The 23,570-nt window shown below is 32.3% G+C and overlaps 2 protein-coding genes across 7 annotated transcripts in view; one reads left to right on the top strand and one right to left on the bottom strand.

The window, feature by feature from the left end:
* Positions 1–17,875, bottom strand: part of LOC124362631 (phospholipid scramblase 2) — a 78,266-nt gene extending 60,391 nt beyond the window's left edge. The window contains exons 1-3 of one of the 6 annotated variants that reach the window (XM_046817294.1): positions 17,723–17,875; positions 5,406–5,508; positions 3,828–3,902 (exon numbers count right to left, since the gene is read on the bottom strand). In XM_046817294.1, coding sequence (XP_046673250.1) covers positions 3,828–3,902; positions 5,406–5,442 — 112 coding nt within the window. In that variant the 5' untranslated portion in view covers positions 5,443–5,508; positions 17,723–17,875. Of the gene's footprint in view, positions 1–2,061; positions 2,200–3,827; positions 3,903–5,405; positions 5,509–11,248; positions 11,268–17,502; positions 17,662–17,722 lie in introns of those variants that run through there. The other 5 variants (XM_046817295.1, XM_046817296.1, XM_046817297.1 and 2 more) reach the window with 5 other exon arrangements.
* A 4,771-nt stretch (positions 17,876–22,646) lies between these two features.
* The window catches only part of LOC124362629 (transducin beta-like protein 3), a 31,478-nt gene continuing 30,554 nt past the window's right edge, over positions 22,647–23,570 (top strand). Inside the window, exon 1 of the mRNA XM_046817293.1 lies at positions 22,647–22,884. Coding sequence (XP_046673249.1) covers positions 22,859–22,884 — 26 coding nt within the window. The 5' untranslated portion in view covers positions 22,647–22,858. The remainder of the gene's footprint in view (positions 22,885–23,570) is intronic.

Here is a 23,570-nt window from a genome sequence, read left to right as displayed (position 1 = left end):
ACTTAGCCAATGGTGACACACACAAATTAAATGACTAGAGCTGATATAGTAAAGTGGTTATGTACATCATTAGCAAGGAAGTGACTATCAAAGTTGTTTTTAACACGACATAAACATACAAATTATATACAAGTTGATTACGGTTAGGATTTTTGTTCTCTGACAAACAAAGGTCTGCAATGGTCAATAGGACCATATAAGGTTAGGGTTATTACTACTTTCTATTGTATCAGTAGGACATTTGCGACACCAATGTCATTGCCCCAATACAAAATACCATATAGCAAGACAGCGTGAAAGAAAGCATAACATTGTTTTAAAACGTAATTGAGGGTACAATTTTCTCTTAATTTTCTAATCAGGTACAATATTTTTTCCAGTTTGTTACTAACATGTCCCATATGTATATGCCACGATATTTTTGGGTCAATATATATGCCTAACAACTTAAGAGGTTGTACATTATCTACATGATTACTGTTGAGAAAATTGTAATTTACAGAGAAGTTTACTACTTGAGTTTTTTCAACATTCAGTAAGAATTTGTTTACTGCATACCACTACATTGCTTCACTTAAATTAGAACCATTACAAAACAATATGTAACAGATAAAGCGTAACAGCGCCTTATATCATGTTGATCATGTTTCCAGCACCTAGCAGATGGGATATTTTATGCCTCACTTTTCAGTTCAATGCACAGAAGGATATTTGGGTGCGCTACTAAACACTAAAACAAAGTTGCTTGTTTTTTCACTTATCCAACCACCCTTCACTTGCTTTAAAATCAGTCAGTTACCTTTTCTCCATTAAATGAAGTACCTTTTCTGGTAATATTGGCCCTAAAATACGTACACCTTTAGCTATGATTTGGATAAACTATAGATAATGCATCATTCACTCTGTCATACATGCCCTTTTTCATCATTTAAAAACTTTTAATTCAATTAGTCAATGCTTGTGTGGGACACCACTTTCTACGGTTTTAAAGAATACTATCAAATCACATAGTTGCCCCATACTAAATTGAAACAACTTTTTTTGTCATGTTCTCATATCTGAACACTTTACGGTGCGGAACTTTTCCTCCATGATTAACACTTTTTTTACCGTTTTTTTCCGGCCATGTTTAAAACAACAATCATTCTTGTTAAACTTTAAAAAAATGTTCACTGACAATAATAAACTCTAAAAACAATAAGAAAATCAGTAAAAATCAAATTTGAACTCAAATCACTTCATCTCTCCATCACAATAAGCAATCATCTTACAAATACTTTTATTTTTACACAGTACATCACACAGTATAAACTCTATTCTGCATTAGGTATCTAACCTAAAATATTTTTACTATGAAACTAAATTTGAGTGTTTCCTAGAAATGCATCTGAATATGGGAATTACTAAAAATAAAACAGCACCAATGGTTTTAGGTACATTTTGTATACAAAAACAGTCTATTGCAATCGCTCTCATGACAATACTTATCGAAAATTTCTGCATAGCTTCACTAAACACGACCCCCAAAACCCAAAACCAACCCCTGATCAAAAGTTTATATATATATATATACACACATGTTATATAACAACGCGGCTTGTGGAAACAATAGCTAGGTATCGGCTATTGTTAAAAGAAAGTGTATAATATTAACTAAAAATGTTATAACACAACAATATTATTGTATCTCAAACGGTTTCAAGACATTGAGTACGTGTAAATCCCATTAAAATAAATTAATATTTTAGCTGTCACAAATATATCTGTTTCCTCTGACTGAGCCGGAAGGACTATTTAACATGATGTTCAAACTGTAATCTTACAAGCAATATTTAAATATATCTTAACAGTCATAACATTATGGAAGGTTAAGGTTATGTTGCTTTTTAATATTACAATAATTTTTTTAGAAAATAATAAAACACGCAGGTTAACTGATTATTTATATAATGTATTTTTGTTTATTATGGTTATGGTATGTTGTAATTAATCAACCATTTATTTATACATATTGCATAGGACTATAATATAGTTTTTGTTGACTAAATAATGAAAACTTACCAGACATTAGGTGTGATTCTGGAGTGTCATTACCCAAGAACTGAGGTGGAGAATGTGCATAATTAATTGAGAGAAAGACAGTTTAACGAAGCTGACAGGCCAGCGTTGTATGCATAACTGAAGGTGAAGCGGGTTAAATATAGAACTCTGACAAGGAATGTATTTAATGTTTTCTGCTTCACTAACCTCCATATTGATTTGGATCATTTATAGTGGTGATTCATATAATTTTGTGTTACTACATAAAACCGTTTAATTTGCATCTAATTTACATAATTTATGAAGTTTACTTCTTTGAAAGTAAAATATTCTACTATGTATTTTGGATTATTGGATTACGTTGGTAATTATGTTCTATTTTATTCTTATAAAACTGTTCAGGTGTTAAGAATATAGAATTATTTCAATCCAATACAACAAAAGAAATATTACAAATTTTCATTTTGTTGCAATTCCTGTACTTTCTGAAATAATTAGGTATTTCTTTCCACATATTTGTTCAAGTCGTGTGAAAGATACAACACCATACTCCAAGATAAATATGTTATTCTTAAAAACGTGTTAAATAGTATATGTTTATATAAAATATTTAAAATATCATAGATTATTTTTGGTTTGGTTTTAAAACAAAAAGTTAAGTAAGGTAATAGTACTTTGAATGAAGACTTGGACAGGTTATTTGTTTAAAGAGGTTTTTGAAAATACATATTTTTCAAAATTATACGAGTATATTTCACAACACAAAGCGATACAAGTTTGTTGTTCAACTACTTATTTGAACTCAAATGAATACTTTTCCTAACGGTACTATTACTGGCCAAACAAAGTTATAAGTTATACCAATCGAAAGCTCATGACTTGATCTTCATATTTAGTAGCCTTTGGATTTCGTTTTTACGTCTTTTACACCAGCTGTGGTTTTGTGTGAGACGCAAATGTGGTGTTTGTTGTTCTGAACACAACTCATGTGTTTTGTTGTTTGAATAAACACAATAAATTTACCTAAATAACCTTTTAAAATTATATATTTATGTATTCAGGATAAAAATTTGCTACTAATAAGCTATTTTACATTTGGTATAGATGTATTATTTGACTAATATGTGAAACATTTGGCAAAAAGTTTTATTTAACTATTTTAGAACACGAAAAAATTGTGAATATATATATATATATATAAAGGTTTTAGCATGGAGATATTGTTATACATGACATTAATATCTCAATAACGCTTGGAGATACAGCTTTCTAACTACGATTTTTTAATTCCTTGGGTCCCAAAACCTATATATCAGTTATAATCTCAAAATCCTTAATTTTGGCGCTTACTGCTTTCTGGCTTAGCAGGGCAGCATACATGTGTCCTGGTTTTACATGTAGACACACTATATAAGTGGTGTGGGTGTGCCATATGGTTATATCCACATGCCATGCCTAGCATTTAAGTCAAAATGTCAATCGAATATTGCACTGATTTTTTATATACTTTTCACACAACACACAATCCAATTTGCTTCCTAATGGTCATAAATCAACACATTTATACATTTGCAGCATTTCCACGAATTATAATGTACACAATAAAATAAAATAATAATAAAATTCCTGTATGCCACATTTAGTGCAATTTCGATGGCATGGACATGTCCATATGCCATTCTTTAAGGGTTCATTCTTTTTTAGACTTTACTAGCCAACTGCTCATAGCTTAAATAACAATTAAACGGTTACATTTCTTAAATATTAAGAAATAAAAAATCACTCACCAACAGAAGGAGGAGGATAGCCTCCTTGAGCGCCAGGGTAGCCAGGGCCAGGTGGATACTGACCAGAGCCAGCGTCTACAACAAATCACCAACCGGGAAATAAATATAATTAAATTGATTCAACCATTACTTTTTTTTAGGAATTTATAAAATTTATAGTAGTGACAATGTAATAAATAGCAGCTACCTGTGGTCTATTTCTAGAACTAGAGGTGGTGTAACTGTAACCTTCCAGGGTCTAAGGACATGGAATACCTCCCAGAAGAAAAAGTGATCAGGGCTCTTGTATGGAAAATGATTGATAAATAACACCCCCAAACAGTGTTTTATGTATTAGTTTTTGTTAGGATACAGGGAATAGTTTTCTTATAAAACCAAAACTGCAATTTTTTCAAAGAGAGAAACAAAATTGCCAGTTCGTTTCACCTCAAGTTGACCACTTGGAGAGACTATAAGTACAAGATTGGAGTATAATTCTCCCAAAAATAAAATATTTCATTTGTATTAATGTATAAATAAAAAATATCAAACTAATATTTAAATTATTATAATGTTGTTTCTGCATTAATTAAAATTATCTGTGACTAATAATGTCTGTAAGTAATTTGAGGTAACAACAATTAAACTTGTTTCCTCTGAAAGAACGTATTTTATTTTTGATATCCTGATATCTTTATTCCTTTCTTATGTAATTAAAGAATATTGAGTTTAAATAAATAATGTTTAGTATTTTTATTTGTTATAACAAATTTGTTGTACCAACAAACTTAACCCTTCGCACACCACTAATGCATTCCATAATTTTCCTTTAATGCCAAGACATCTATAAAATATAATTTTCTTTAAGTTCAAAGCTATTTTTTATTATAAATATGCTATAAGGGGTAAATGCAAAAAAATATAAAACTGGGCATTTTAGTTTAAATTAGCATATTTATTAATAATCTAAAAATGACTATTTACCATATTGTAATTTGATCTAAATTCAAATTCATGATACAATTTTTTTTTACTGAACAATCATATATACTACTAATTATTACAATTATTTTCTTATATGAGGTTGCATGGATAAGATCTATCATCTTATCTTATCACATAGACTGATGGATATATTTGGTTGTGGTTCTGTAGGAGTGCAAAACAATTCAGCAGGAGGATGGGGTTAGGCAAAGGGTACACCCCTACGCCTGCCATGGAATGTAGGTCCTCTAAAAATACTTCCTAGTCAACTGTGATAAGCACGAAATGTGTGCCTACCATTCCGAAGGGTTTATGTGAACTAAAAAACTGTGCAAGACACACACTCTATAATTGGGATATAATCATTTTTGGCATTTCGGTTAAAGTCTATCATTGGAGTATATTCGTCTACGGCACAGAAAGGGTTAAATAACTAGACTACTGACATATATGTTGAACTGAAATAAAAATATCATTTGTTGTATAGATCCAATAAATGTAGCTCAAAGCTACTGGGAAAAGTGTTTTAATCTTCTAAATATTGTTAAAAAATATAATTTGTTACACAATACATTGACAATTTTCCATTATTGTTCTTTCTGTATAATGTCATACCTGGGTATGGAGGAGGGTAGCCTGACTGGTTGTACATAGTAAAGTGGTTCTAACACAAATGTGTTATACCGTACACCAGTTATTCCTCACTCAGTCAATTCTGCTGAAAAAAACAAATGAAAGTAAACATACACTCATACAATACTTTTTTAATACAATAACAATAATCTGTATTGCTAAGTAGACAATAAAAATATTGTGTTCACATAAACATTTGTTACAATAAAATTCATAAAAAAAACAAACAATTAAGGTCTCCTAGTAAGTAACCTAACTAGGTTGCCTAATATATAAAGGCTGCTTGAAAAATATCCTCCATTTTGTTACTAAAGATCAATTATTAACTCCATGATCTCTACATAAATTTTCTAAAATTTATGGGTATAAAATTGTACTTAGGAGGGTTCTGTACCTCCTACTCCCTGGATATTTTTATGTATCTTTTCTCAATAACCATTATGATAATGTTGTAATCTTCATAACACTTTTAACACAGGGATTTAAAGGTATTGTAGCTATACATGCTTTTTGATTTTTGTTCTAAATTCTAAAAAGTTACCATCTGTTTTAGTAAATATTTTTTTTACTGTTTCTTTAGTTAACAAAATATACAAAAAAGGCCATGTTAAAACGTGAAGGCAGATATACTGTGATACAATGGTACACATTTGAAAACTCTAGATACTATCGTTTCTGAAAAAAGGTAAAATTTCAACTTATGAAAAATAGCTTTATTAAAAATTTGTTTCATAAACCTGAAATTTGTATGTAATATATCCTACCTATGCATTATAGGAAGGTCTTAATTTTGTATCCTGAGCTTCAAACTGATTTTTTATTCTTTTTTCTCAATTTTCTTGCTATGATTAATTCTTTTTAATTTCTGAAGTGCCCATTACTTTTTAAAATTCATACCATGCCCATCTCCTTTGCATTTTGTAGAAGAAAGACCCAGCAGTTATCTCTAATTTGTACATAACGTCACACTTTGCAAAAATACCTTCATTGAAAATGCCAACACCATAAAAACTTCAAATTGTAATGTATTTAGGTTGCAAAGTTAGTTTTTGAGAGTCTGCACCAAATTACATCTTTTACCAACTCATTCGGGTTTTGTCAATTGCCATGTAAGCATCTACTTACTAGTTCTTTTTTGCTTAGATCTATCACAATATGTTTTTATCAAACGAAGCTACCAATTTATAGTTAACTCAACAAGAAAATAAAATCACAATAAATGTAATATTACGTAAACTACAACATGAAATCATGTCAAACACAGGGCACAACAGGGAGTGTTGTGTTTGTTAAGTATTTTGAAACGACTTAAGTTTATAACCATTAAATGTTGTATACTATTGAATGCAAATAAAACAGAAAATCATAAACAATCAAAAAACAAATATGCTTAACCTAACCCACATGCGAGACTTGAATCGACTTGGATGAATAGAATAGAATAGAATAGAATAGAATAATGTTTATTGTCATTTTACAAAATGCATTGACAAAGTCATAAATACACCTAAGTGGCATAGTCAAAAGAGATATTACTCTAATATATAAAAATATAAAAAATACTGTACATATATTTTAGGTTTGATGTTAAATAAAACATAATTCCAGTATACAGATGAAAGCTTTAAACCACTAGATTAACAAATTGGAATATGCAATTGGACAATCTAGAAATATATATCATTAATACTAAAAAACTCTGAAAGTTCATAAAATGGGTTCTGTATATAACCAGTTATATATAGCTTAAGTTTTAAAAATATTTACAGAATACTTATTAACTAGACCTATCAATTTGTTGTAAATCTTTTGGGAAATTAAAATATGACTTTGTTGGGTTTTGCTTAGCCTACAATGTTGCATTACAATATTATTTTTATTTCTGGTATTATGGCTATGTAGATCTCTGCTAAAAGTTTGAGATTGAATATATTTCATAATGTATAATACTGAGTCAAATATATATAGGTTAATAACAGTTTGCAATTCTAGTTTTATGAAAAGTGGTTTGCAATGGTCCAGTGGTTGTGCTTGTGCTTATACCCTAACTGTGCCTTTTTTTGTAATATAAGAATTTCATTGATTTTAGTGCTATTACCCCATATTACTAAACCGTACCTTATTATAGATTGAAAAAATGCATAGTAAGCACATTTTATATAGCTTTCAGGCACATATTTCATTATTCGTTTTAGTAAAAAAATTACACGGGATAATCTCTTGGAAAATATATTCAATATGAGGATTCCATGTTAAATTTTTGTCAATAAAAATACCTAGAAATTTTACACAAGAAGAGAAATCATTTTATTATATCATATTGAGGAGTTCGTCTTAAGGTGAATAAAATATTTTGGGTTTTTAATTCATTTAATAAAAAGCCATTTGACCTGAACCACAATGAAGCTTCTTCGACTGTTTTCATTCACAAGGTCCTTTTAATGCTGCAAAGTCTGTATGACTATTTAAAAAGGTTGTGTCATCTGCATATAACAGAGATTTGGCCTTAACAGCAGTAGGAAGATCATTTATGTGTAGTAGGAATAAAAGGGGGCCCAAGACGAACCCTGGGGCACTCCACTCTCAACCACTAACTCATTGGACCAGCTTCCATTAATAAGAACTTTTTGCCTCCGATTTTTTAAGTATTCTTGAAAAAACTTAGCAGAAATACCAGTAATGCCATAATAGTTAAGTTTCAATATTAGTTTATTATGTTCAACGCAGTCAAATGCCTTGCTCAAGTCACAGAGAGTGACTTGAGCAAAGGATCCATCCTCAAAAACATCAAGGACTTCTCTAATTAATGTGTCAACAACATCAATGGTACATTTATTTCTCCTAAAGCCAAACTGTGGATGAATTAAGATAGTTTTATTATTTTCTAGATAGGCAACAAGTTGATCATGTACTAAGATTTCTATAATTTTTGACAGTACCGGTACAATTGATATAGGGCGATAGCTTTCAGGTAGATCTCTAGGCCCTTTCTTAAAAATTGGACACAATCTTGACAGTTTTTCAATTCCTGAGGGAAAACCCCTTCATTCAAACATTTATTAATACATACAGTTTAAAGGCTTCAAAAATGTATGACAAATTTTTTTAAACAAATTATTAGACAAATTAAAAATATCTTTGCTTTCTGAGTTTTTAAGTCTTTTGACAGCTTTAGTGACATCTTCAGTTGAGACTTCTGTAAAAGTAAAATCTTTTTCTTTCAATATGGTGATTTATAATAAAGCTCATACTATCAATATTAGGCCTTTCAATACTATCCTTTATTTGCTTAAACTGAACTAATAAAAAAGTTGTTGAACTGATCTGGGTGATATTTATGTCTGGTTGAGACGGAAAGTTTATTTGTATTTTCTTTTATTAAGTTCCAAGCAGTCTTACATTTGTTTTTTACTATTTTCTATTTTCGCTGCATTATGTGCCAATTTTGCATCCTCTATGGACTTTTTATAAATTCCTTTCAGATCAGCGTAGTGTGTGTGAAGCCTATCACAGGCAGAATTTGTGTGAATCACCAGCACAGAGGAACACAATACTCAGATCGACTTGCACTGCTTTATTATCTTCTTCTATCAAGTGCTGTGTTCTAGCAGCAATATTCTATATTATTACTATTGTTTATCTACAAGGAGACTAAATAGTAGTCTAACTATAAAATCACTGTTATCATTTAAATAATATGTTGGAGTAAACTTCTTTATTTAATGATTTATGTAATTACTAGATAGACGTATTGTAATATAATAGTAATAATATTCTGTATCTATACTGTACAAGTACATTGATAAAGTAAATCATGAATAAAGTTAATTTGAATTTGAGACTTGTTTTTTTCTAAACCTTTCTGTAATAACGTTTTTGTTTTACATTTTGGTTCTCTTCTTCTTCTTCTATGGGGCTGCCTACTGCGATGCACTTAAGCCTCAACGGCCTTTTGCACACTCCAGAAGCACACCATGAGGCCTACCAGTCTATGATTTCAGCAGTTCCACAAACCGCCGAAAACAACCACTCAGGTCCTCCTGGGGAAATTCATCATCCTTGTCCAAACTACCAAAGATAGCATACCACTCCCTTGCTATTGTACGACAATCAAAGAGCAAGTGCTCGGCAGTTTCATCCTACTCATCACACATTCTACAGAGCGGATCCTCCTGAAGGATGCCGACTCTGTGAAGAAGCTTCCTCAGGTGACCATGTCCCGTGATCAGACCTATAACCCGAGAAGACATTGATCTACTTAGTGAGAGGTCAGACGCCACTCTGGAGGAAAGCGACTGTTGTACCATTCTGCTCATTCTCATGCCCGGATTCAACCTTCACCTTCTCTCATGTTCAGCGCGAACCCATTTTGAGACAGCCTCAAAGAATTCACACCTTGGAATACCGCAGAGCGGTTGAGGGCCTGGAAACCCAACAAACAGTCACATTGTTGATTCTGGCAAGGGAAGAAACAACCTGTTAGCAATCCCAGACAAATTTGGATTTGAACACACAAGAGTCCAGCACCATCAGCTGCCTGATTATCCGTGAAAATATTGATCGTCTTACTCCTATAATGCAGACGAAGATTAGTTGAGCAGAAAACATGACCAAGTCAAGTTGTGCGTTTCGCGATAGTGAAATTGATTTTCTAATGCATTGTAATGGTGACAATTCTAGTGATGGTGATATTGTTGACAACATTGTTCTGAGTGAACACAGCGATGTCAGGAGTGATGGTAGTGTCCACGATGTCTAGTGTAGATGACCTTGAGACTGCATCTGCCCAACCGACAGCTTAAGCTTGGCAACACCATCCTCTGCTTCCACCCATCTGTCTGCCCTCTCCCTGGTGTTTTATGATTTATTTGTTTTAATATTTTTTATTAGGATTGAGTGGTAGACTTTAATAAGCGGCCTATACTCGTTTTTAATGAATGGTTTGATTGTTTTTATCCGCATGAACAATTCGATATCACAATTTATTTAACTTAACAAACGTATGATTTAAACTTATTAGTTACAGTAATTTTTAATGTAAACAATAAACAGCAAGAAGTACCGTACCTAATGTTTTGAGAATTTGAAAATGTAGATGAAGCCTGTAAAAGGAAATTATGTGAACTATTTGACGAGATGTGTTTAAGTGGCTTCAACATGAGGATTTGACACCTGATATCTGATGGAGAGAATCATTTCCTTCATTACACAAAAGCAGTTGCTCACTGCTATCCAGGCAAGCCATAAATACTATAACATTTTTCTTATGCCTAGGCCTTAGTTGGTTTTGTTATTTGGCAATGTTATTAAATTACTTATCTCATTTATTACTTATTTCATTAAAAGTCGTAATTAATGGAAATTATTGTTGTAAATGTATCATAATTCCTGTCACGTACGATTATTATATAATATCGAAGTTGGATAATATATCGAATAATTTGATAATAAAAATCGAATAACAAGTGTACCCCAATTACTAAAGTTCCCCCTGAATAACAAATAATAAATAATGACAAGAGCTGTGTCAGTTTCAGGAACTGCTAGTCACTCGTTCCGAGCTGGTGTAGTGAATTCAGAGAGTTAAGTAGCACTGTGAGTGACTGGAATTCTATGAGCAGGAGGGTTAATTTTGTTAACTTAGGTACTAAACTCTCTTAACCCTCCACATGCTGACATCGTGCCAAGCGATGTCAGCGGGCTGCTAGGTAGTCCTGATATCGAGCTGTAAAAGTTTAGGTCAGCAAACACCATAGTTTCTGTAAAGTATGATATTTCACTATGTACTTTTTAACAAAAAAATATAAAATTGCACTTTTATTTACCTTCATGCCATCTCTACTGTTACTCCTAAAGACTGTTGCTAGACTAAAGATGATTTAAATATGCATATCATCAGCTGGAATTTACATTGCTTAAGCGCATAACTCTTTTCACAAGTTATTTTGTTGTTGTATATAATTTAAATAAGTTGTTTTTACTTTACTTTAGTAGGCTGCAGTAAATAAGCATCCAACACTCGAGTGATAGATAATATCAAATCATCGATATTCATGATAAAAGAATCCTTGCTACTACTACTTAAACCAAATTAACTAACAAAACAGTATAATATTTACGTTTTGCTATTTTAAAAGGATAACCGTGACTGACACAAATAAAACATGTGCATAACTATTGTACTTGCTACCTTTACAGATCTGCAGTGTTTGTAAAAGGTAATTCAGTGGCAACTTATTGCCAAGATACTGTTGTTTCAGTAACAGCTGAACTGAATGATTATTCTCATAAATTTGTTTTTTTGTGGGGGTTACTCTGTAACCAGTAACACCCGTGGCCATTTCGTGGAAGCAATGAGGCTTGGAATGGAAATATTATCCTATACAATGTTATTCTGCGATATAAGTAGGTTTAGATTAGGTTATCGTCAATACGTTATTAGTAATACAAATGTTTAACATGTCCTCCTCCGTAGACTAATGGTTATAGTCTCGGCTCTCTAACTGAGAGAGATCAAGGGCTCAAATCCTGGGGAGGGCCAATAATGTATAGATACGAAACAGTGGGTGTACTTTGAAAATAAACTAGTGTACATCGAAGCCTACATAGCTGAGAACAAAAAAAAAAGAAAAAAGTTAAACATCCTTTACAAGTGCTTGAATTAGGGTACTATCACAAGGGATGTTTTTTCTTTTTCGCTAGCAGTGAGGGGCACCATCGAAGCCCACACTGATGGCCAGAAGCACTTCCGATCGGTACTTTCCTGATCTTAGATCATGACCTAAATCTTAAAGTATGATCTAATATCAGATAAGTTGGACGTTCTGAGATGTGATCTGATGTGGGGAAAATACCGATCAGAAATGCCCCTGGCCATCAGTGAGGGCTCCGCCCTGCACTTCTGGCAAAATAAAACTCAAGATATTACCCAAATTCAAGCTAAGATCAGTGAGCACTTGTTAAGGTTATCTTTAAATTTTTATATTTACGATACGTAGTATGTAAAGCCTAATAATAAATAGTAGATAAGGACTTCGCATAACGCAATAATTGTGTTGTAGTCGTTCCAATTTTAATTAACCTGTTAGTAAATTTATTAGTTTATCAGTTATATTGCAGTGAGTTAGTTAAATTTTTTTATACTAACATGCTACCACGGTAATAGGATACAGGAACGTAATAACTCAACATGTTATTTTGTAATATGTAATGATAAAGGGTAGACTTTAATAAGCGGTCTACACTCATTGCTTGGTTGTTTTTATTGCATGTATCTATTGTTACCATCAAATTAATAATAATTTTAGATTACAATTTATTTAATTTAACATATGACTCCAACATTAATTATTGATAAATTATAATAATGTCAAGCATCTATATATATAAAAATGAATGTTTGTATGTTTGTCCTTTATGGAATCGTGAACTATTGGACCGATCATGATGAAAATTTGTACGTATATGTATTTTTCCACGGAGAAGGTTTATAAGCTATGCCCATCCCTTTCCCGATTCAGGATTCCGCCCCACTGGTTACAGAAATACCCATAAGAAATGCATTGCAGCAAACATATGTTAACGTCTTTTCAAATTTTTAATCAGCTGTTCTTTGTAAACATATATTACACTTATAGTTTTAAAGCATAGAGTAAGCTTAAGAGAAACGACAAATTTTGTTTAAACTGTTTTTGCAATCACTGTTAAACATAGACTTTACTATCCAGATAATACAATTCAAATTTGACGTAAAAATTCACCTTTAACTGCAATATTTATTTAATATAAACCATGCTCATGCTTGATCAGAAGAGTAATGCAGATATCATAATTACTATCTTACGTTGGCTACAAATATAAAGAATGTTATAAAATCAACCTTAGTTGTTTTTTTTGACAGAAGTATGGTTCTCAAAACTCCGTGTGTACATATTCTCTCGATCGAGACAACAAAGCAAGCTCAATCGTGGCATCGGAGATATAACTAATTTAATCTAAAATTTATTATAGTAAAAAAAAAAAAATTTATTAAGTAATATAAGGACTTCGGTTCTTAAGATTTGCGTGCGAAGCCGTAGGTAACAGCTAGATAGAGGCAGGAATATGGTACATACCTTCATAATACGCCCAAGAGGCTCACGATGGAACGACTATCAATTATCTCAGCAATGTTTAGAATGTGATAGAAAAAGAATAAGTGAATATAGTGTATTGTTTTCAACGGGAAATTGCGTGCGAAGCCGCGGGCAACTTTTGCAAAAAATTATTGAAATGCGCAGCAAAGCGCGCCGGGCCCGCTAGTAAACAATAAACAACGAACAATATCTATTTTTAGGTGATTTCAAAAATTGCGATTAATATGAGATTGAAAGTTCTTGGTGAGCGGTCATAGAAATTGAGGAGTGGAATATCGGCAGACTCTCTAGCAGACTATCTTTGTAAACTGTTTGTATCGCAGAGGATAATTCTGAGCAATTACTTGGTCAACCCCAAACTTTTTCATATTTTACTATGGTCATAAGAATGTTCTCAGAAAGCAAGAAACATATCATTCAAGCCCTGCAAGGCCATCCTACAGGTTGCTGAGCGATAATAAGGTTCAAAGCGATAACAGTGGCTTGTGGAAGGCCAGTTGTGACAGTACTGTTATGGCTAGCGGTTCCTCCGATAATCCTTTTGTACGTGATGGGTATGAGAACACGTTACTTAGTTTCACGGTTTCAATTAAAGATCAGAAAAACATCACCTAGGTGCTGCCGAAGCCCGCGCTGATGGCCGGAGGCACTCATCTCAACTCGATAACAACTAATTAATTTGTGGCTCGAAATTTAAGTAAAACATTGTTCATTTAGATCAAAATTCTGCTCATTTTGGTATTATTTTTCATTTACGTTAACTTTCCGGGGCCTAAATTATGTTTTTTTTTTCACATACATCTCTAGATTATTGTAGTAAAATATGAAAAGTTTGGGGTTGACCAAGTAATTACTCAGAATTACTCTGCAGAGAACTGTGCCTGTAAGGATCCTTTCCTCCATTTCACAAAAGCGTTTGCTCACAGCTAGCCAGGCAAGCTTTAAGTATTGTAAAGTACCTCTAACATGTGGTCAAGGTTAAAGTAGGTTTTGTTATTTTTAATCCTATTGTTAAGTTATTTTGTTGTTGTAATGTTTTATTCATGTTAATGTATAATCATTCTTGTACGATTATTATATAATATCAAAGTTGGGTTATATACCGAATCGTTCAATAATGATGATTGAATAACAACTTTAGGCCGTTTATTAAAGTCTCATCTTGACAAACAACAGACTTAGCTTTTTTTTAACCATTTGATTGCCACAGCATCGCTAATTTTGATGGTACGAAAAGTGGATAAAATGCCGCAAATTTTGACGTTTCGTACTTCAATAATATTTTATATAGTACAAGATTATTTTGACTAAATAACCAGATAGCTGCATTCAATAGGTTCCAAACTATCGATAAATAAGAGTTTTACGTTATTTCTCTACTACTTAATACGTGAAACATATGTTGTTGGTCACTATTTTTTAATGAGTTTTGCCGGGGACAAAATAAATTACAGTATTAAAAAGAACAGACTTTCTTTAACCTATTTTAAAATTTACAAGTTATTATGACAATAATTAAAAGCAAAAACTAAAAGAACAACGTTTTATTATTCGAAAATGAAAGGTGATCAGTTAGGTGTATTTGGAGATGACGTGGAGATTGGAAGTATGACGAGTAATCGAGTATTTTTCGACTCATTATGGAAGAAGGAAAGTATTAGGAATGAATAATGAAGTTTATTTTGGTCCCTGATAAGGAAAACTCGTCCAAAAGTAGGAGGCTGCGATAATACCAAAGTACCTATGTGATAATTTTGTCTTCCAGTCACACGACATAGTGGACGAGTACCGTGTTGCATAACAACCTTTCTTGTTGTTTAAGTCCTGATAACCAAGCATTTGAGTAAATAAAAACTAAAATAGTAACTTATACAATGTTTTACCGTATTTCTTTATAAAAGTAATGTAGTGGGTACTTCTTAAGCTCAGCGACTACCGCTCCGATCGCCGTAATTTTTTGCATTCTAACACAGGTTAATGTAATTTCACCGAAAAAAATAGTCCCGATTATCGCCGTAGCCGTTTACTCCCCCCCCCCAAAAAAAATTTTTGGAAAAAATAAAATTAAAAAAACCTGACTGACAGTGCATTTATTCGTTTTTTTTGGTGTTATTAGTTCGTAGGGCACGTAATTTCACCGAAAAAAGTAGTCCCGATTATCGCCGTAGCCGTTTACTCCCCCCCCCCAAAAAAAATTTTGGATAAAATAAAATTTGAATAACCTGACTGACAATGCATTTATTCGTTTTTTTGGTGTTATTAGTTCGTAGGGTAGTAGTCCATGTACTAATTCTAGTATAAACTCGTCTTATCTTATCAGTAATAAACGCGCGCCGCTTATCTTTTGCCTGTAATGAAACCTGCGTTAGTTCTGTCTGAGTGTTGTGTGTGTAAGCAGTCATGCGTGATCTGGGCTTGGACTTTGCAAGCTCGAGTTAATTTTTTTTCTAAAAGAGCAAGCAGCGCGAAGCGCTGCGCAGCGGGCAAGCATCGCGTGATCTGAATTTTGAATAGGCAAGCTAGGGTCTTTTTAGCGTGTGACAAGAACCATCGCAAGCCATGTCAATAACTTCACTAATTATTCCTTGTCCATGTGGGTTTGTTTGTGTACGTCTGGCGGTCAATCGAAGCCGTCCTATAGGTCACGTGACCCGTCCGGCCAATCGGAAACCTTCCTGTTTGTCACGTGGCTACTGTCAATTCATCAAAACGTCCATGGTCGGCCATTGTTTTTAGTTTGATAGTCGAAAATCTTGTTATTTATGTGTTTTGTATTGCCAACATTGTACTGCCGTAAAACTGGTTTTTATATGTTAGCGATAATCGGGACTATTTTTTTCGGTGAAATTACGTTAACCTGTGTTAGTACGAAAAACCTTACGGCGATCGGAGCGGTAGTCGCTGATCTTAATATTTACCATGTAGTGATTTGAGTTATGTCCAAGCGAAAAACTTGAGTTTTCAGTGTAAATATATTAGGGTTATTATTTAGTAAATGTAAACATATTAGCAAGTATTTGTCACTTCATGTATTAATCATATTTATTTGTGTTATCTTGATGTTTTATTTGATATATTGTAAAAACTACACCATTACTACGTAATTTCTAAACTCTGACAAATTAAGTACAATTTATAAAATGTCGGAGGTAAAGTAACCGGGTCCGCTTATCGTACCAACCCAATGTCAGTACCGAACAGCATTTTGTTTATACATATAATGCCATGTTTGTTTTTATTGTAGAATCATATATTATACATGGGTTTTATTTAGAATTGTAAAAACTGAAATGTTTATATTTGTATCAAGCAAATTTTGTTTGTAATGGTATGCCTCATATTCTGCATTTAATTAGAAATAAAAACAACAAAATTATGCAAATCTGTTAGATAGTTATTTTACATCTTTTTTCCAAAAGCTTACACATATGAAAAAAAAAACAGCACGACACTTTATGCATATGACTTGGAAAAATGCCAGTGACACTTAAAGGGTTGATCATATAGGTCTGTAACTCCTAAAGGTTACAACACAGGTAAACGTAGTCAGCACTTAAAGGGTTAAATCTGTTTTTTAGTACTAATTAACATTTTGGACAAGGTTATTTGAATACTTTTGAATATTTAACTCTCTAAAAGTCATGACAACATGGTTTATTTACAAAGTAGCATGACTACATATGGTTAATATTCTATTGGGCCTACTAATTTGGATTCTATTACTTTATCAGGCTTAACTGTCAATGTATTTCTTTGATGGAATGGTTTTATTCCTTTTCATCTCTACTTTTCCTCTGAGGTATGCTATAGAAGCTTTAAAAAAGTAATACCAAAATACGACCCCAAATTACATTAATAAAACAATTTGTGAACAATGCAAAAGTTCTCTAAATTACATGTTTCGACTGCCCAAAAAGGTTGATGTTATTATAATCGCTATTTACTTGCTTGAAAGTTGAAATCGGGAAGTCTATTTCTGTATACCCTAGATAAACGATAGGAGTCAAAATAAGAAAAACATGTACGTAGTTGATCAAATAACAGAACCATAAAACCTGTAATACAAAGACTCCCAAATTGGTTACATTATTATATTGTTGTAATTTTACTTTTCCCAAAATACTATTTTGAATTACTACATTGACAACTCAGAGAATCACTTACTCTATGACTCACTATACAGCCGACACAACACTCCTAGTCACTTGACACAGGTGGTGGTATGATGTAGTGTGGGTGACTAACGAATAGCAGTAAATATGCTAGCTAAACTGTTTTTCTTACAATTTTCTTTTGACCACAAATTGACAGCCTGGATTTTATGCATGAGAACTCGAAGTTCACTTGTTCTGAAATTGTCTTTGACTTTTGTTCTTGGCGTAAAAGATTCTGAATAGTATCAGCAATGGGTGTGATATCTGGCAAGTTCAGGTGTTTAAAAATAAATTGTTAACAAGAAATTTTTTGTTGTATCTAAATGCCTTACGGCTGACTTGGAATTACACCATTAAAACAATTTTCACTTTAAAAAAATGTTTGCACAGATTTTATCTACGATGGCCTTTGATAATTATTCCTCGATTAGGCTACATGTTTCTTTTTATGGTTGTCAGAAATCGTCTTATTTCCTTATATAAAGTTGCATCAAAACAGGATACAATTTTTTGAGTTTTTCTGGGGTATCGTCATCCGGTATTCTTTTAATTTGTTGGAAACATGAGTTCCTTGCATAGTCAAATTGTGGACATTTTATTAGTAGATAATCCGCATTCACTTCTGCAGTACAATTTAAGCACAGAGGAGTGAAATAGTTTCATTAGATGAAGAGTATTGTTCACTGTGACAATATGTCCTATTCTTAGTCTGATTTATTTACTATTTCCCTTCTGCTAAGTCTCATATCGTGGTACCATGGCAATAAAGGACTAATAAGTTGTATACTCCTATACCAACTGGCCTTTGTTGTATTTAGCAATAAGTTGTTTTTTTTTCTTCAAGAATCTTCCTTTTTTGGAACGATTTGAGGTCGGTTAATGGAAGGGCGATGACTTGAACAGATATTCCACTTACCACTGCTTCTTTTGCGAGCTTGTCAACCATTTCATTATATTTCAAACCCACGTGGCTAGGTATCCACTGAAAGGTTATTCTGTTCTTGGAGTCTGAACAGTTTATTATTATTTCCAGGGTCATGTTATCTTCTATTATGCCATCACGTGTACTTTATAGTGATTTGATGGCAGAAAGAGAAACACTGCAGATTAATATGCCATAGGTGGGGAGATTATTCGTAAGCTGAGAGCACATGTACAGAGCAAAAGGCTCAGTCGTATAAATCGATGCATTTGGTGAAAGTTTATATTACTTTTCCACATTCATTTGTGGTATCAAAACAGCTGCTCCTGTACCTTCGCCTATTTTAGACCCGTCTGTAAATATTTTGATCCTGTCTCTACAGGTTAAGTTGATCATTTGGTTAAATGTCTGTTGAAACAATTCCGGGGAGTTATCTTTCTTAGTTAAAAATTTGTCATGGAAATGTTTGCTAGCTGAGGGGAAATTTCCGAATCAGTAGGTCTGAATTTTTTTCTGATTTATTATTTAAGGAAAGTCCGGGATGAAGTTAACCATGGAATCTATGGTCTCAATATAGAGTGGAGTCTGTTTAACAGTTCCAGTAAGAGTTTATGTTGATCAGTAGTTGTAGGTGTAGGTATCTGTATCGATTTTGGTTATCAATATCTGTGATAGTTTTATACACAAGTCTTTCCGTTAAAACTTTTCTTCGCAGGTTTAAAGATTCTAAAACTGATTCAGATTGTAAGGCGATTATAGGAGATGATTTGAGGGATCCTAAAGCTATCCTCAGTGATTGGTTTTGAATTTTTCTATTTCAATCAATCTATGTTCTGAACAGTTCCCAAACAGGAACGAGCAGTAATCAAGTTTAGATCTTATTCAGCTTTTATAAACTGTAAGTGCGAAATGAGGATTAACACCATTTATTCCACAGGTCTTGATGATATTCAGATCTTTACTGCATTGGTTTGTTAAGTTGTTTATGTGTTCATCAAATTTTAATTGATTATCGATCGTTATACGAGCATTTTAATTATTGACTCAATTGAGAGTTGTTGACCTTCAACTTTAAGATTTACAACATTGTTTATCCTCTTCTTTCTAGATACAGGCCATAGCTTTGCATTTATTCACACTTAAACTAAAGCTCATATTATTGAACAAGTTATCAATATTTGTGAGTGCAGTCTGCATTTAATCAGTACTTGATCGATGTTCTTATTACTTGAGTTACCACATCATCTGCATATTGTAGGTAGATGACTCCTTCAGGCAAATAGTTGTTTATTTTTGCCAAATATAGTGAGAATAGCAAGGGGCTCAAGGTGCTTCCTTGAGGTAGACCTCTACAGGTCAATCTAGATATGATGCCTTGGATCAAAACCAAATTAAGTGATCTATCCACAAGCCACTTTTGACAATGATTGATAAACTTTTCGGGAATACGATAAATGTACATTTTTCCAAATAGCTAGAGTAAATATACACTATCAAATGCTCATGATATGTCTAAACTTGTTAATACTAATGTTCGTTAAAGGTTCAAGCAGGTTCCATATCCAGTATTAAGTTTAGTAGATAGTCGGCGCATCCTTTGTTTCTCCTAAATCCATACTGAGTTGAGGGAATCAGATTGTATTTCTCTACTACCATTCTAGTCTTTTCTTTATCATGTCATTCATCACCTTATTAAAAAAGGAAATCAAAGAAGGTATGATTCCTCATGATTTTTCCCTTTACCTGGTTTAAGCAGAACTATAACTTTTATATCTTTCCATTTTTGTGGTAAGCTTAGGTTGTCATTCCAAATATTATTATATACAGGGTGATTCATAAAAGGTGTGCAATATTTCAGGACTTGATACAGGTCATCAAAACAAGGAAAAAACTCCATTGCACATGGGTCCGGAAACGTACCGTTTACTGTCTGTCTGTCTGTTTGTGTTTTTCTTGTAAACCATCATAAATAACAAACTACAAGAGATAACGAGTTGAAATTTGGTACGCTTACTTTAGGTATCTTTTTCTAAAATGGAACAAAATAAACTTAATTTTGCTCATTTTGTCAGAAAATGGTGGACAGATAAATTCTTTAAATAATCATAACTTGTAGGGCTTTTATTTAAAATAAAACTTTTAAATGGAAAAAATGTGCGCTATTTACTTATAAAAACGACAACATCTTTTTTGCACTAATATTCAAATTATTAACAAAACTGTGATTTTTTGTTTAAACCTATTACAAGTACACAATTTAGCATTGAAATAAAAATGTTTAATTTACATTTTTAATTAACTTTCACATATAACAAATAGTAACAAATGAGAAGATAAAATAACAAACAATAACTCATATTTAGAGAAGATGTTCAAAATGGCCTCCTCTTGCTCTAATGCAGGCTTGACATCTGCGTATGAGGGACTGGTAGACTCGTGGCAATACATTGTTGTCATTGCGTACCATATTACATGCTGCCTCTACTAGTCCCATCAGCTGATCTCGGTTGTTAATCTGTTGGGTACGTTTCCGGACCCATGTGCAATGGAGTTTTTTCCTTGTTCTGATGACCTGTATCAAGTCCTGAAATATTGCACACCTTTTATGAATCACCCTGTATATTCAGTAGTACGTTTAAGGCCTCCTCAGGTACGTGAGTAATCGTACTATAAAAAATGAGGTCATTTCCTGGAGCAGTATATTTTTTCTTTGTTTTTAGAATTGCAATTAACTCAGTCATTGTGAAGTTTTCTTCAAGTATGTAATCTGTATCCTTTATTTTCGGTGTGGATATCTCTTCAGCTTGTGGAATAAATCTAATCTTGGATTAAATTTCCTTGTTTTCATTTAAAATATTGAACAACAAATGGAAAACCATAGTGATGTGTTACAATATGTCATCTAAAATCATGTTTCAAACTTACCGTGCGCTTAAGCAGGGTGAGTAAAGTCGAATTATTATTTTCTACCAAAGAAATGTTTATAAGTGGGATTATTGAATACTAAAATCCAAACATCATCAGAATTTAACTATTAAACTTTACAATTGCAACGTTACATATATATTCGATATTTAAGCATGATAGTGGTGAAAATAGCAGTTTCGACAATCGAAGTATAAGAGTTATGATAGTATAGGACATAACTTGAATTAGATATTGATCCACGAAATCCTAAAATAAAACGATGTTACGTTCTAGAGTGCAATCTCGAAATAGTTAATTCCTAACTTTGTAACTGTTTTAATATTAATTTACACGAATTTTCTTTAGAACGTTTAGAAAACCGTCAATGGATATAAAGCTGTAACATATAAACATGTAGCGTTTAAATCCAAATTTGTATCTATCTTTACATTACCTCATTAATTAGTTAAGGTTGGAATTATTGATAACTGGTCAGACTTAATAGTTGTTCGGTTTGGCAACTTAGTGAATGAATTGAATTTTAAAATGTTTATATTTTATTTGTTCAGTGTACTCAATACAATATGTTAAATACTTTTCTGCAATATACATTTTACCATCATTGCTTCTTTTATTATACACTAGACAACGCGCACTCACTAAGTTCCAATTATCAACACATTTAATTTTGCATTAGTTGCAATATATACACAGTCTGGTCAGGGATGTTAATTTAATATAATTTTGTTTACTTTTGATTTTATTTTGACAAAGTCCTTGGACGTATTATTTGCACGCAAGCAATCTTTTTATTTATTTTGTCAATACACCTAATGTGTACTACAAAGGGCAGTATATAAAATTTAGTTTTGTATAGATATTTGCTTTTCTGTATTTTTGTATTTAATATAATGGTGTATATAAGATAGGGATTAAATTATTAATTTTAATCCTTGACGAACGATATTTGATTTCGATTAGTTGCTGCTGGCTAATCCCGTCACCGGTGACCCCTCATGTCACCGGGCAAGCATGTAATATAACTTGTGCTTAGATACAGAACTGTTTTTTTTTTCTACACGAATGTGTACTGTTTGTTTACGTTCTTCAATGCAATGCATGCATGCTAGTATAGGTGTTAGAGTGAGCTCGTGTTAATTTAACCTTAAAAGTTTGTAATCATAAAGTTTAAGTAATTTTAAGTATATTTGTTGTGGTTCATTTGGGAAAGCTAATCATGTTCTATTCATCCGTCTTGATATTTTTACAATAGTAGTGTTTATTGTTCACCATCCACATTTTCAAAATTAAACAGTCATGGCTGTGTGTAAACTGAAGGAAATGTAAGTATTAACTAAAGAAACTTTAATAGTGGTAATTAGACTTATTATGGAAGGCCTTGTTTTAAATAACTTGTATACATTTAATATTGATTTTACATAAAATTATTTAACCATATAGTTTATTCTTATGTAACTTATGTTAGTTTACATACTGTATAAGTATAGGTTAACCCTCAACTTCTGTATAATAAGCGGCCACAATGTCAGTTGAATTAACTATTGAGTAGAAATTTATAAACTGCCGGAAATAAAATCATTTGAGATGCAGTATAATAAGCGACCACCATCCTATTGAATGATGATTATCGGATCATGCGGAATTATCGATATTCATGGCCATCCAAGGGACTGAAACAAAATGTTGGTTCAAATAACGTAATAGATATTTCAAAGAACAATATGGTTTGGCTAGTTTTCAATCTTAGAAATTTATGTATAAATATTAATATAATAAAAATATAATATATAATTACAAAAAAACAAAAAAAAAAACAAAAAAAACAATAACATTTACTTACCTTATTTATTTTTAAGATAAATATGACTGCTTGTGAAACAAAGAAAACATATATGTCACTGTTCTTGCTACCATTAGTCAATAAAGATGTTTTATCATCTTTTATAGCAATTTGATAAAGTTTTCTAAATCATTTAAAATTTTATAAAGTCACTTATTTAAAAAGTCA

This window comes from Homalodisca vitripennis, chromosome 5, assembly GCF_021130785.1.
Source record: "Homalodisca vitripennis isolate AUS2020 chromosome 5, UT_GWSS_2.1, whole genome shotgun sequence".
NCBI lineage: Eukaryota > Metazoa > Arthropoda > Insecta > Hemiptera > Cicadellidae > Homalodisca > Homalodisca vitripennis.
This window is presented reverse-complemented; position numbering and strand designations above follow the sequence as displayed.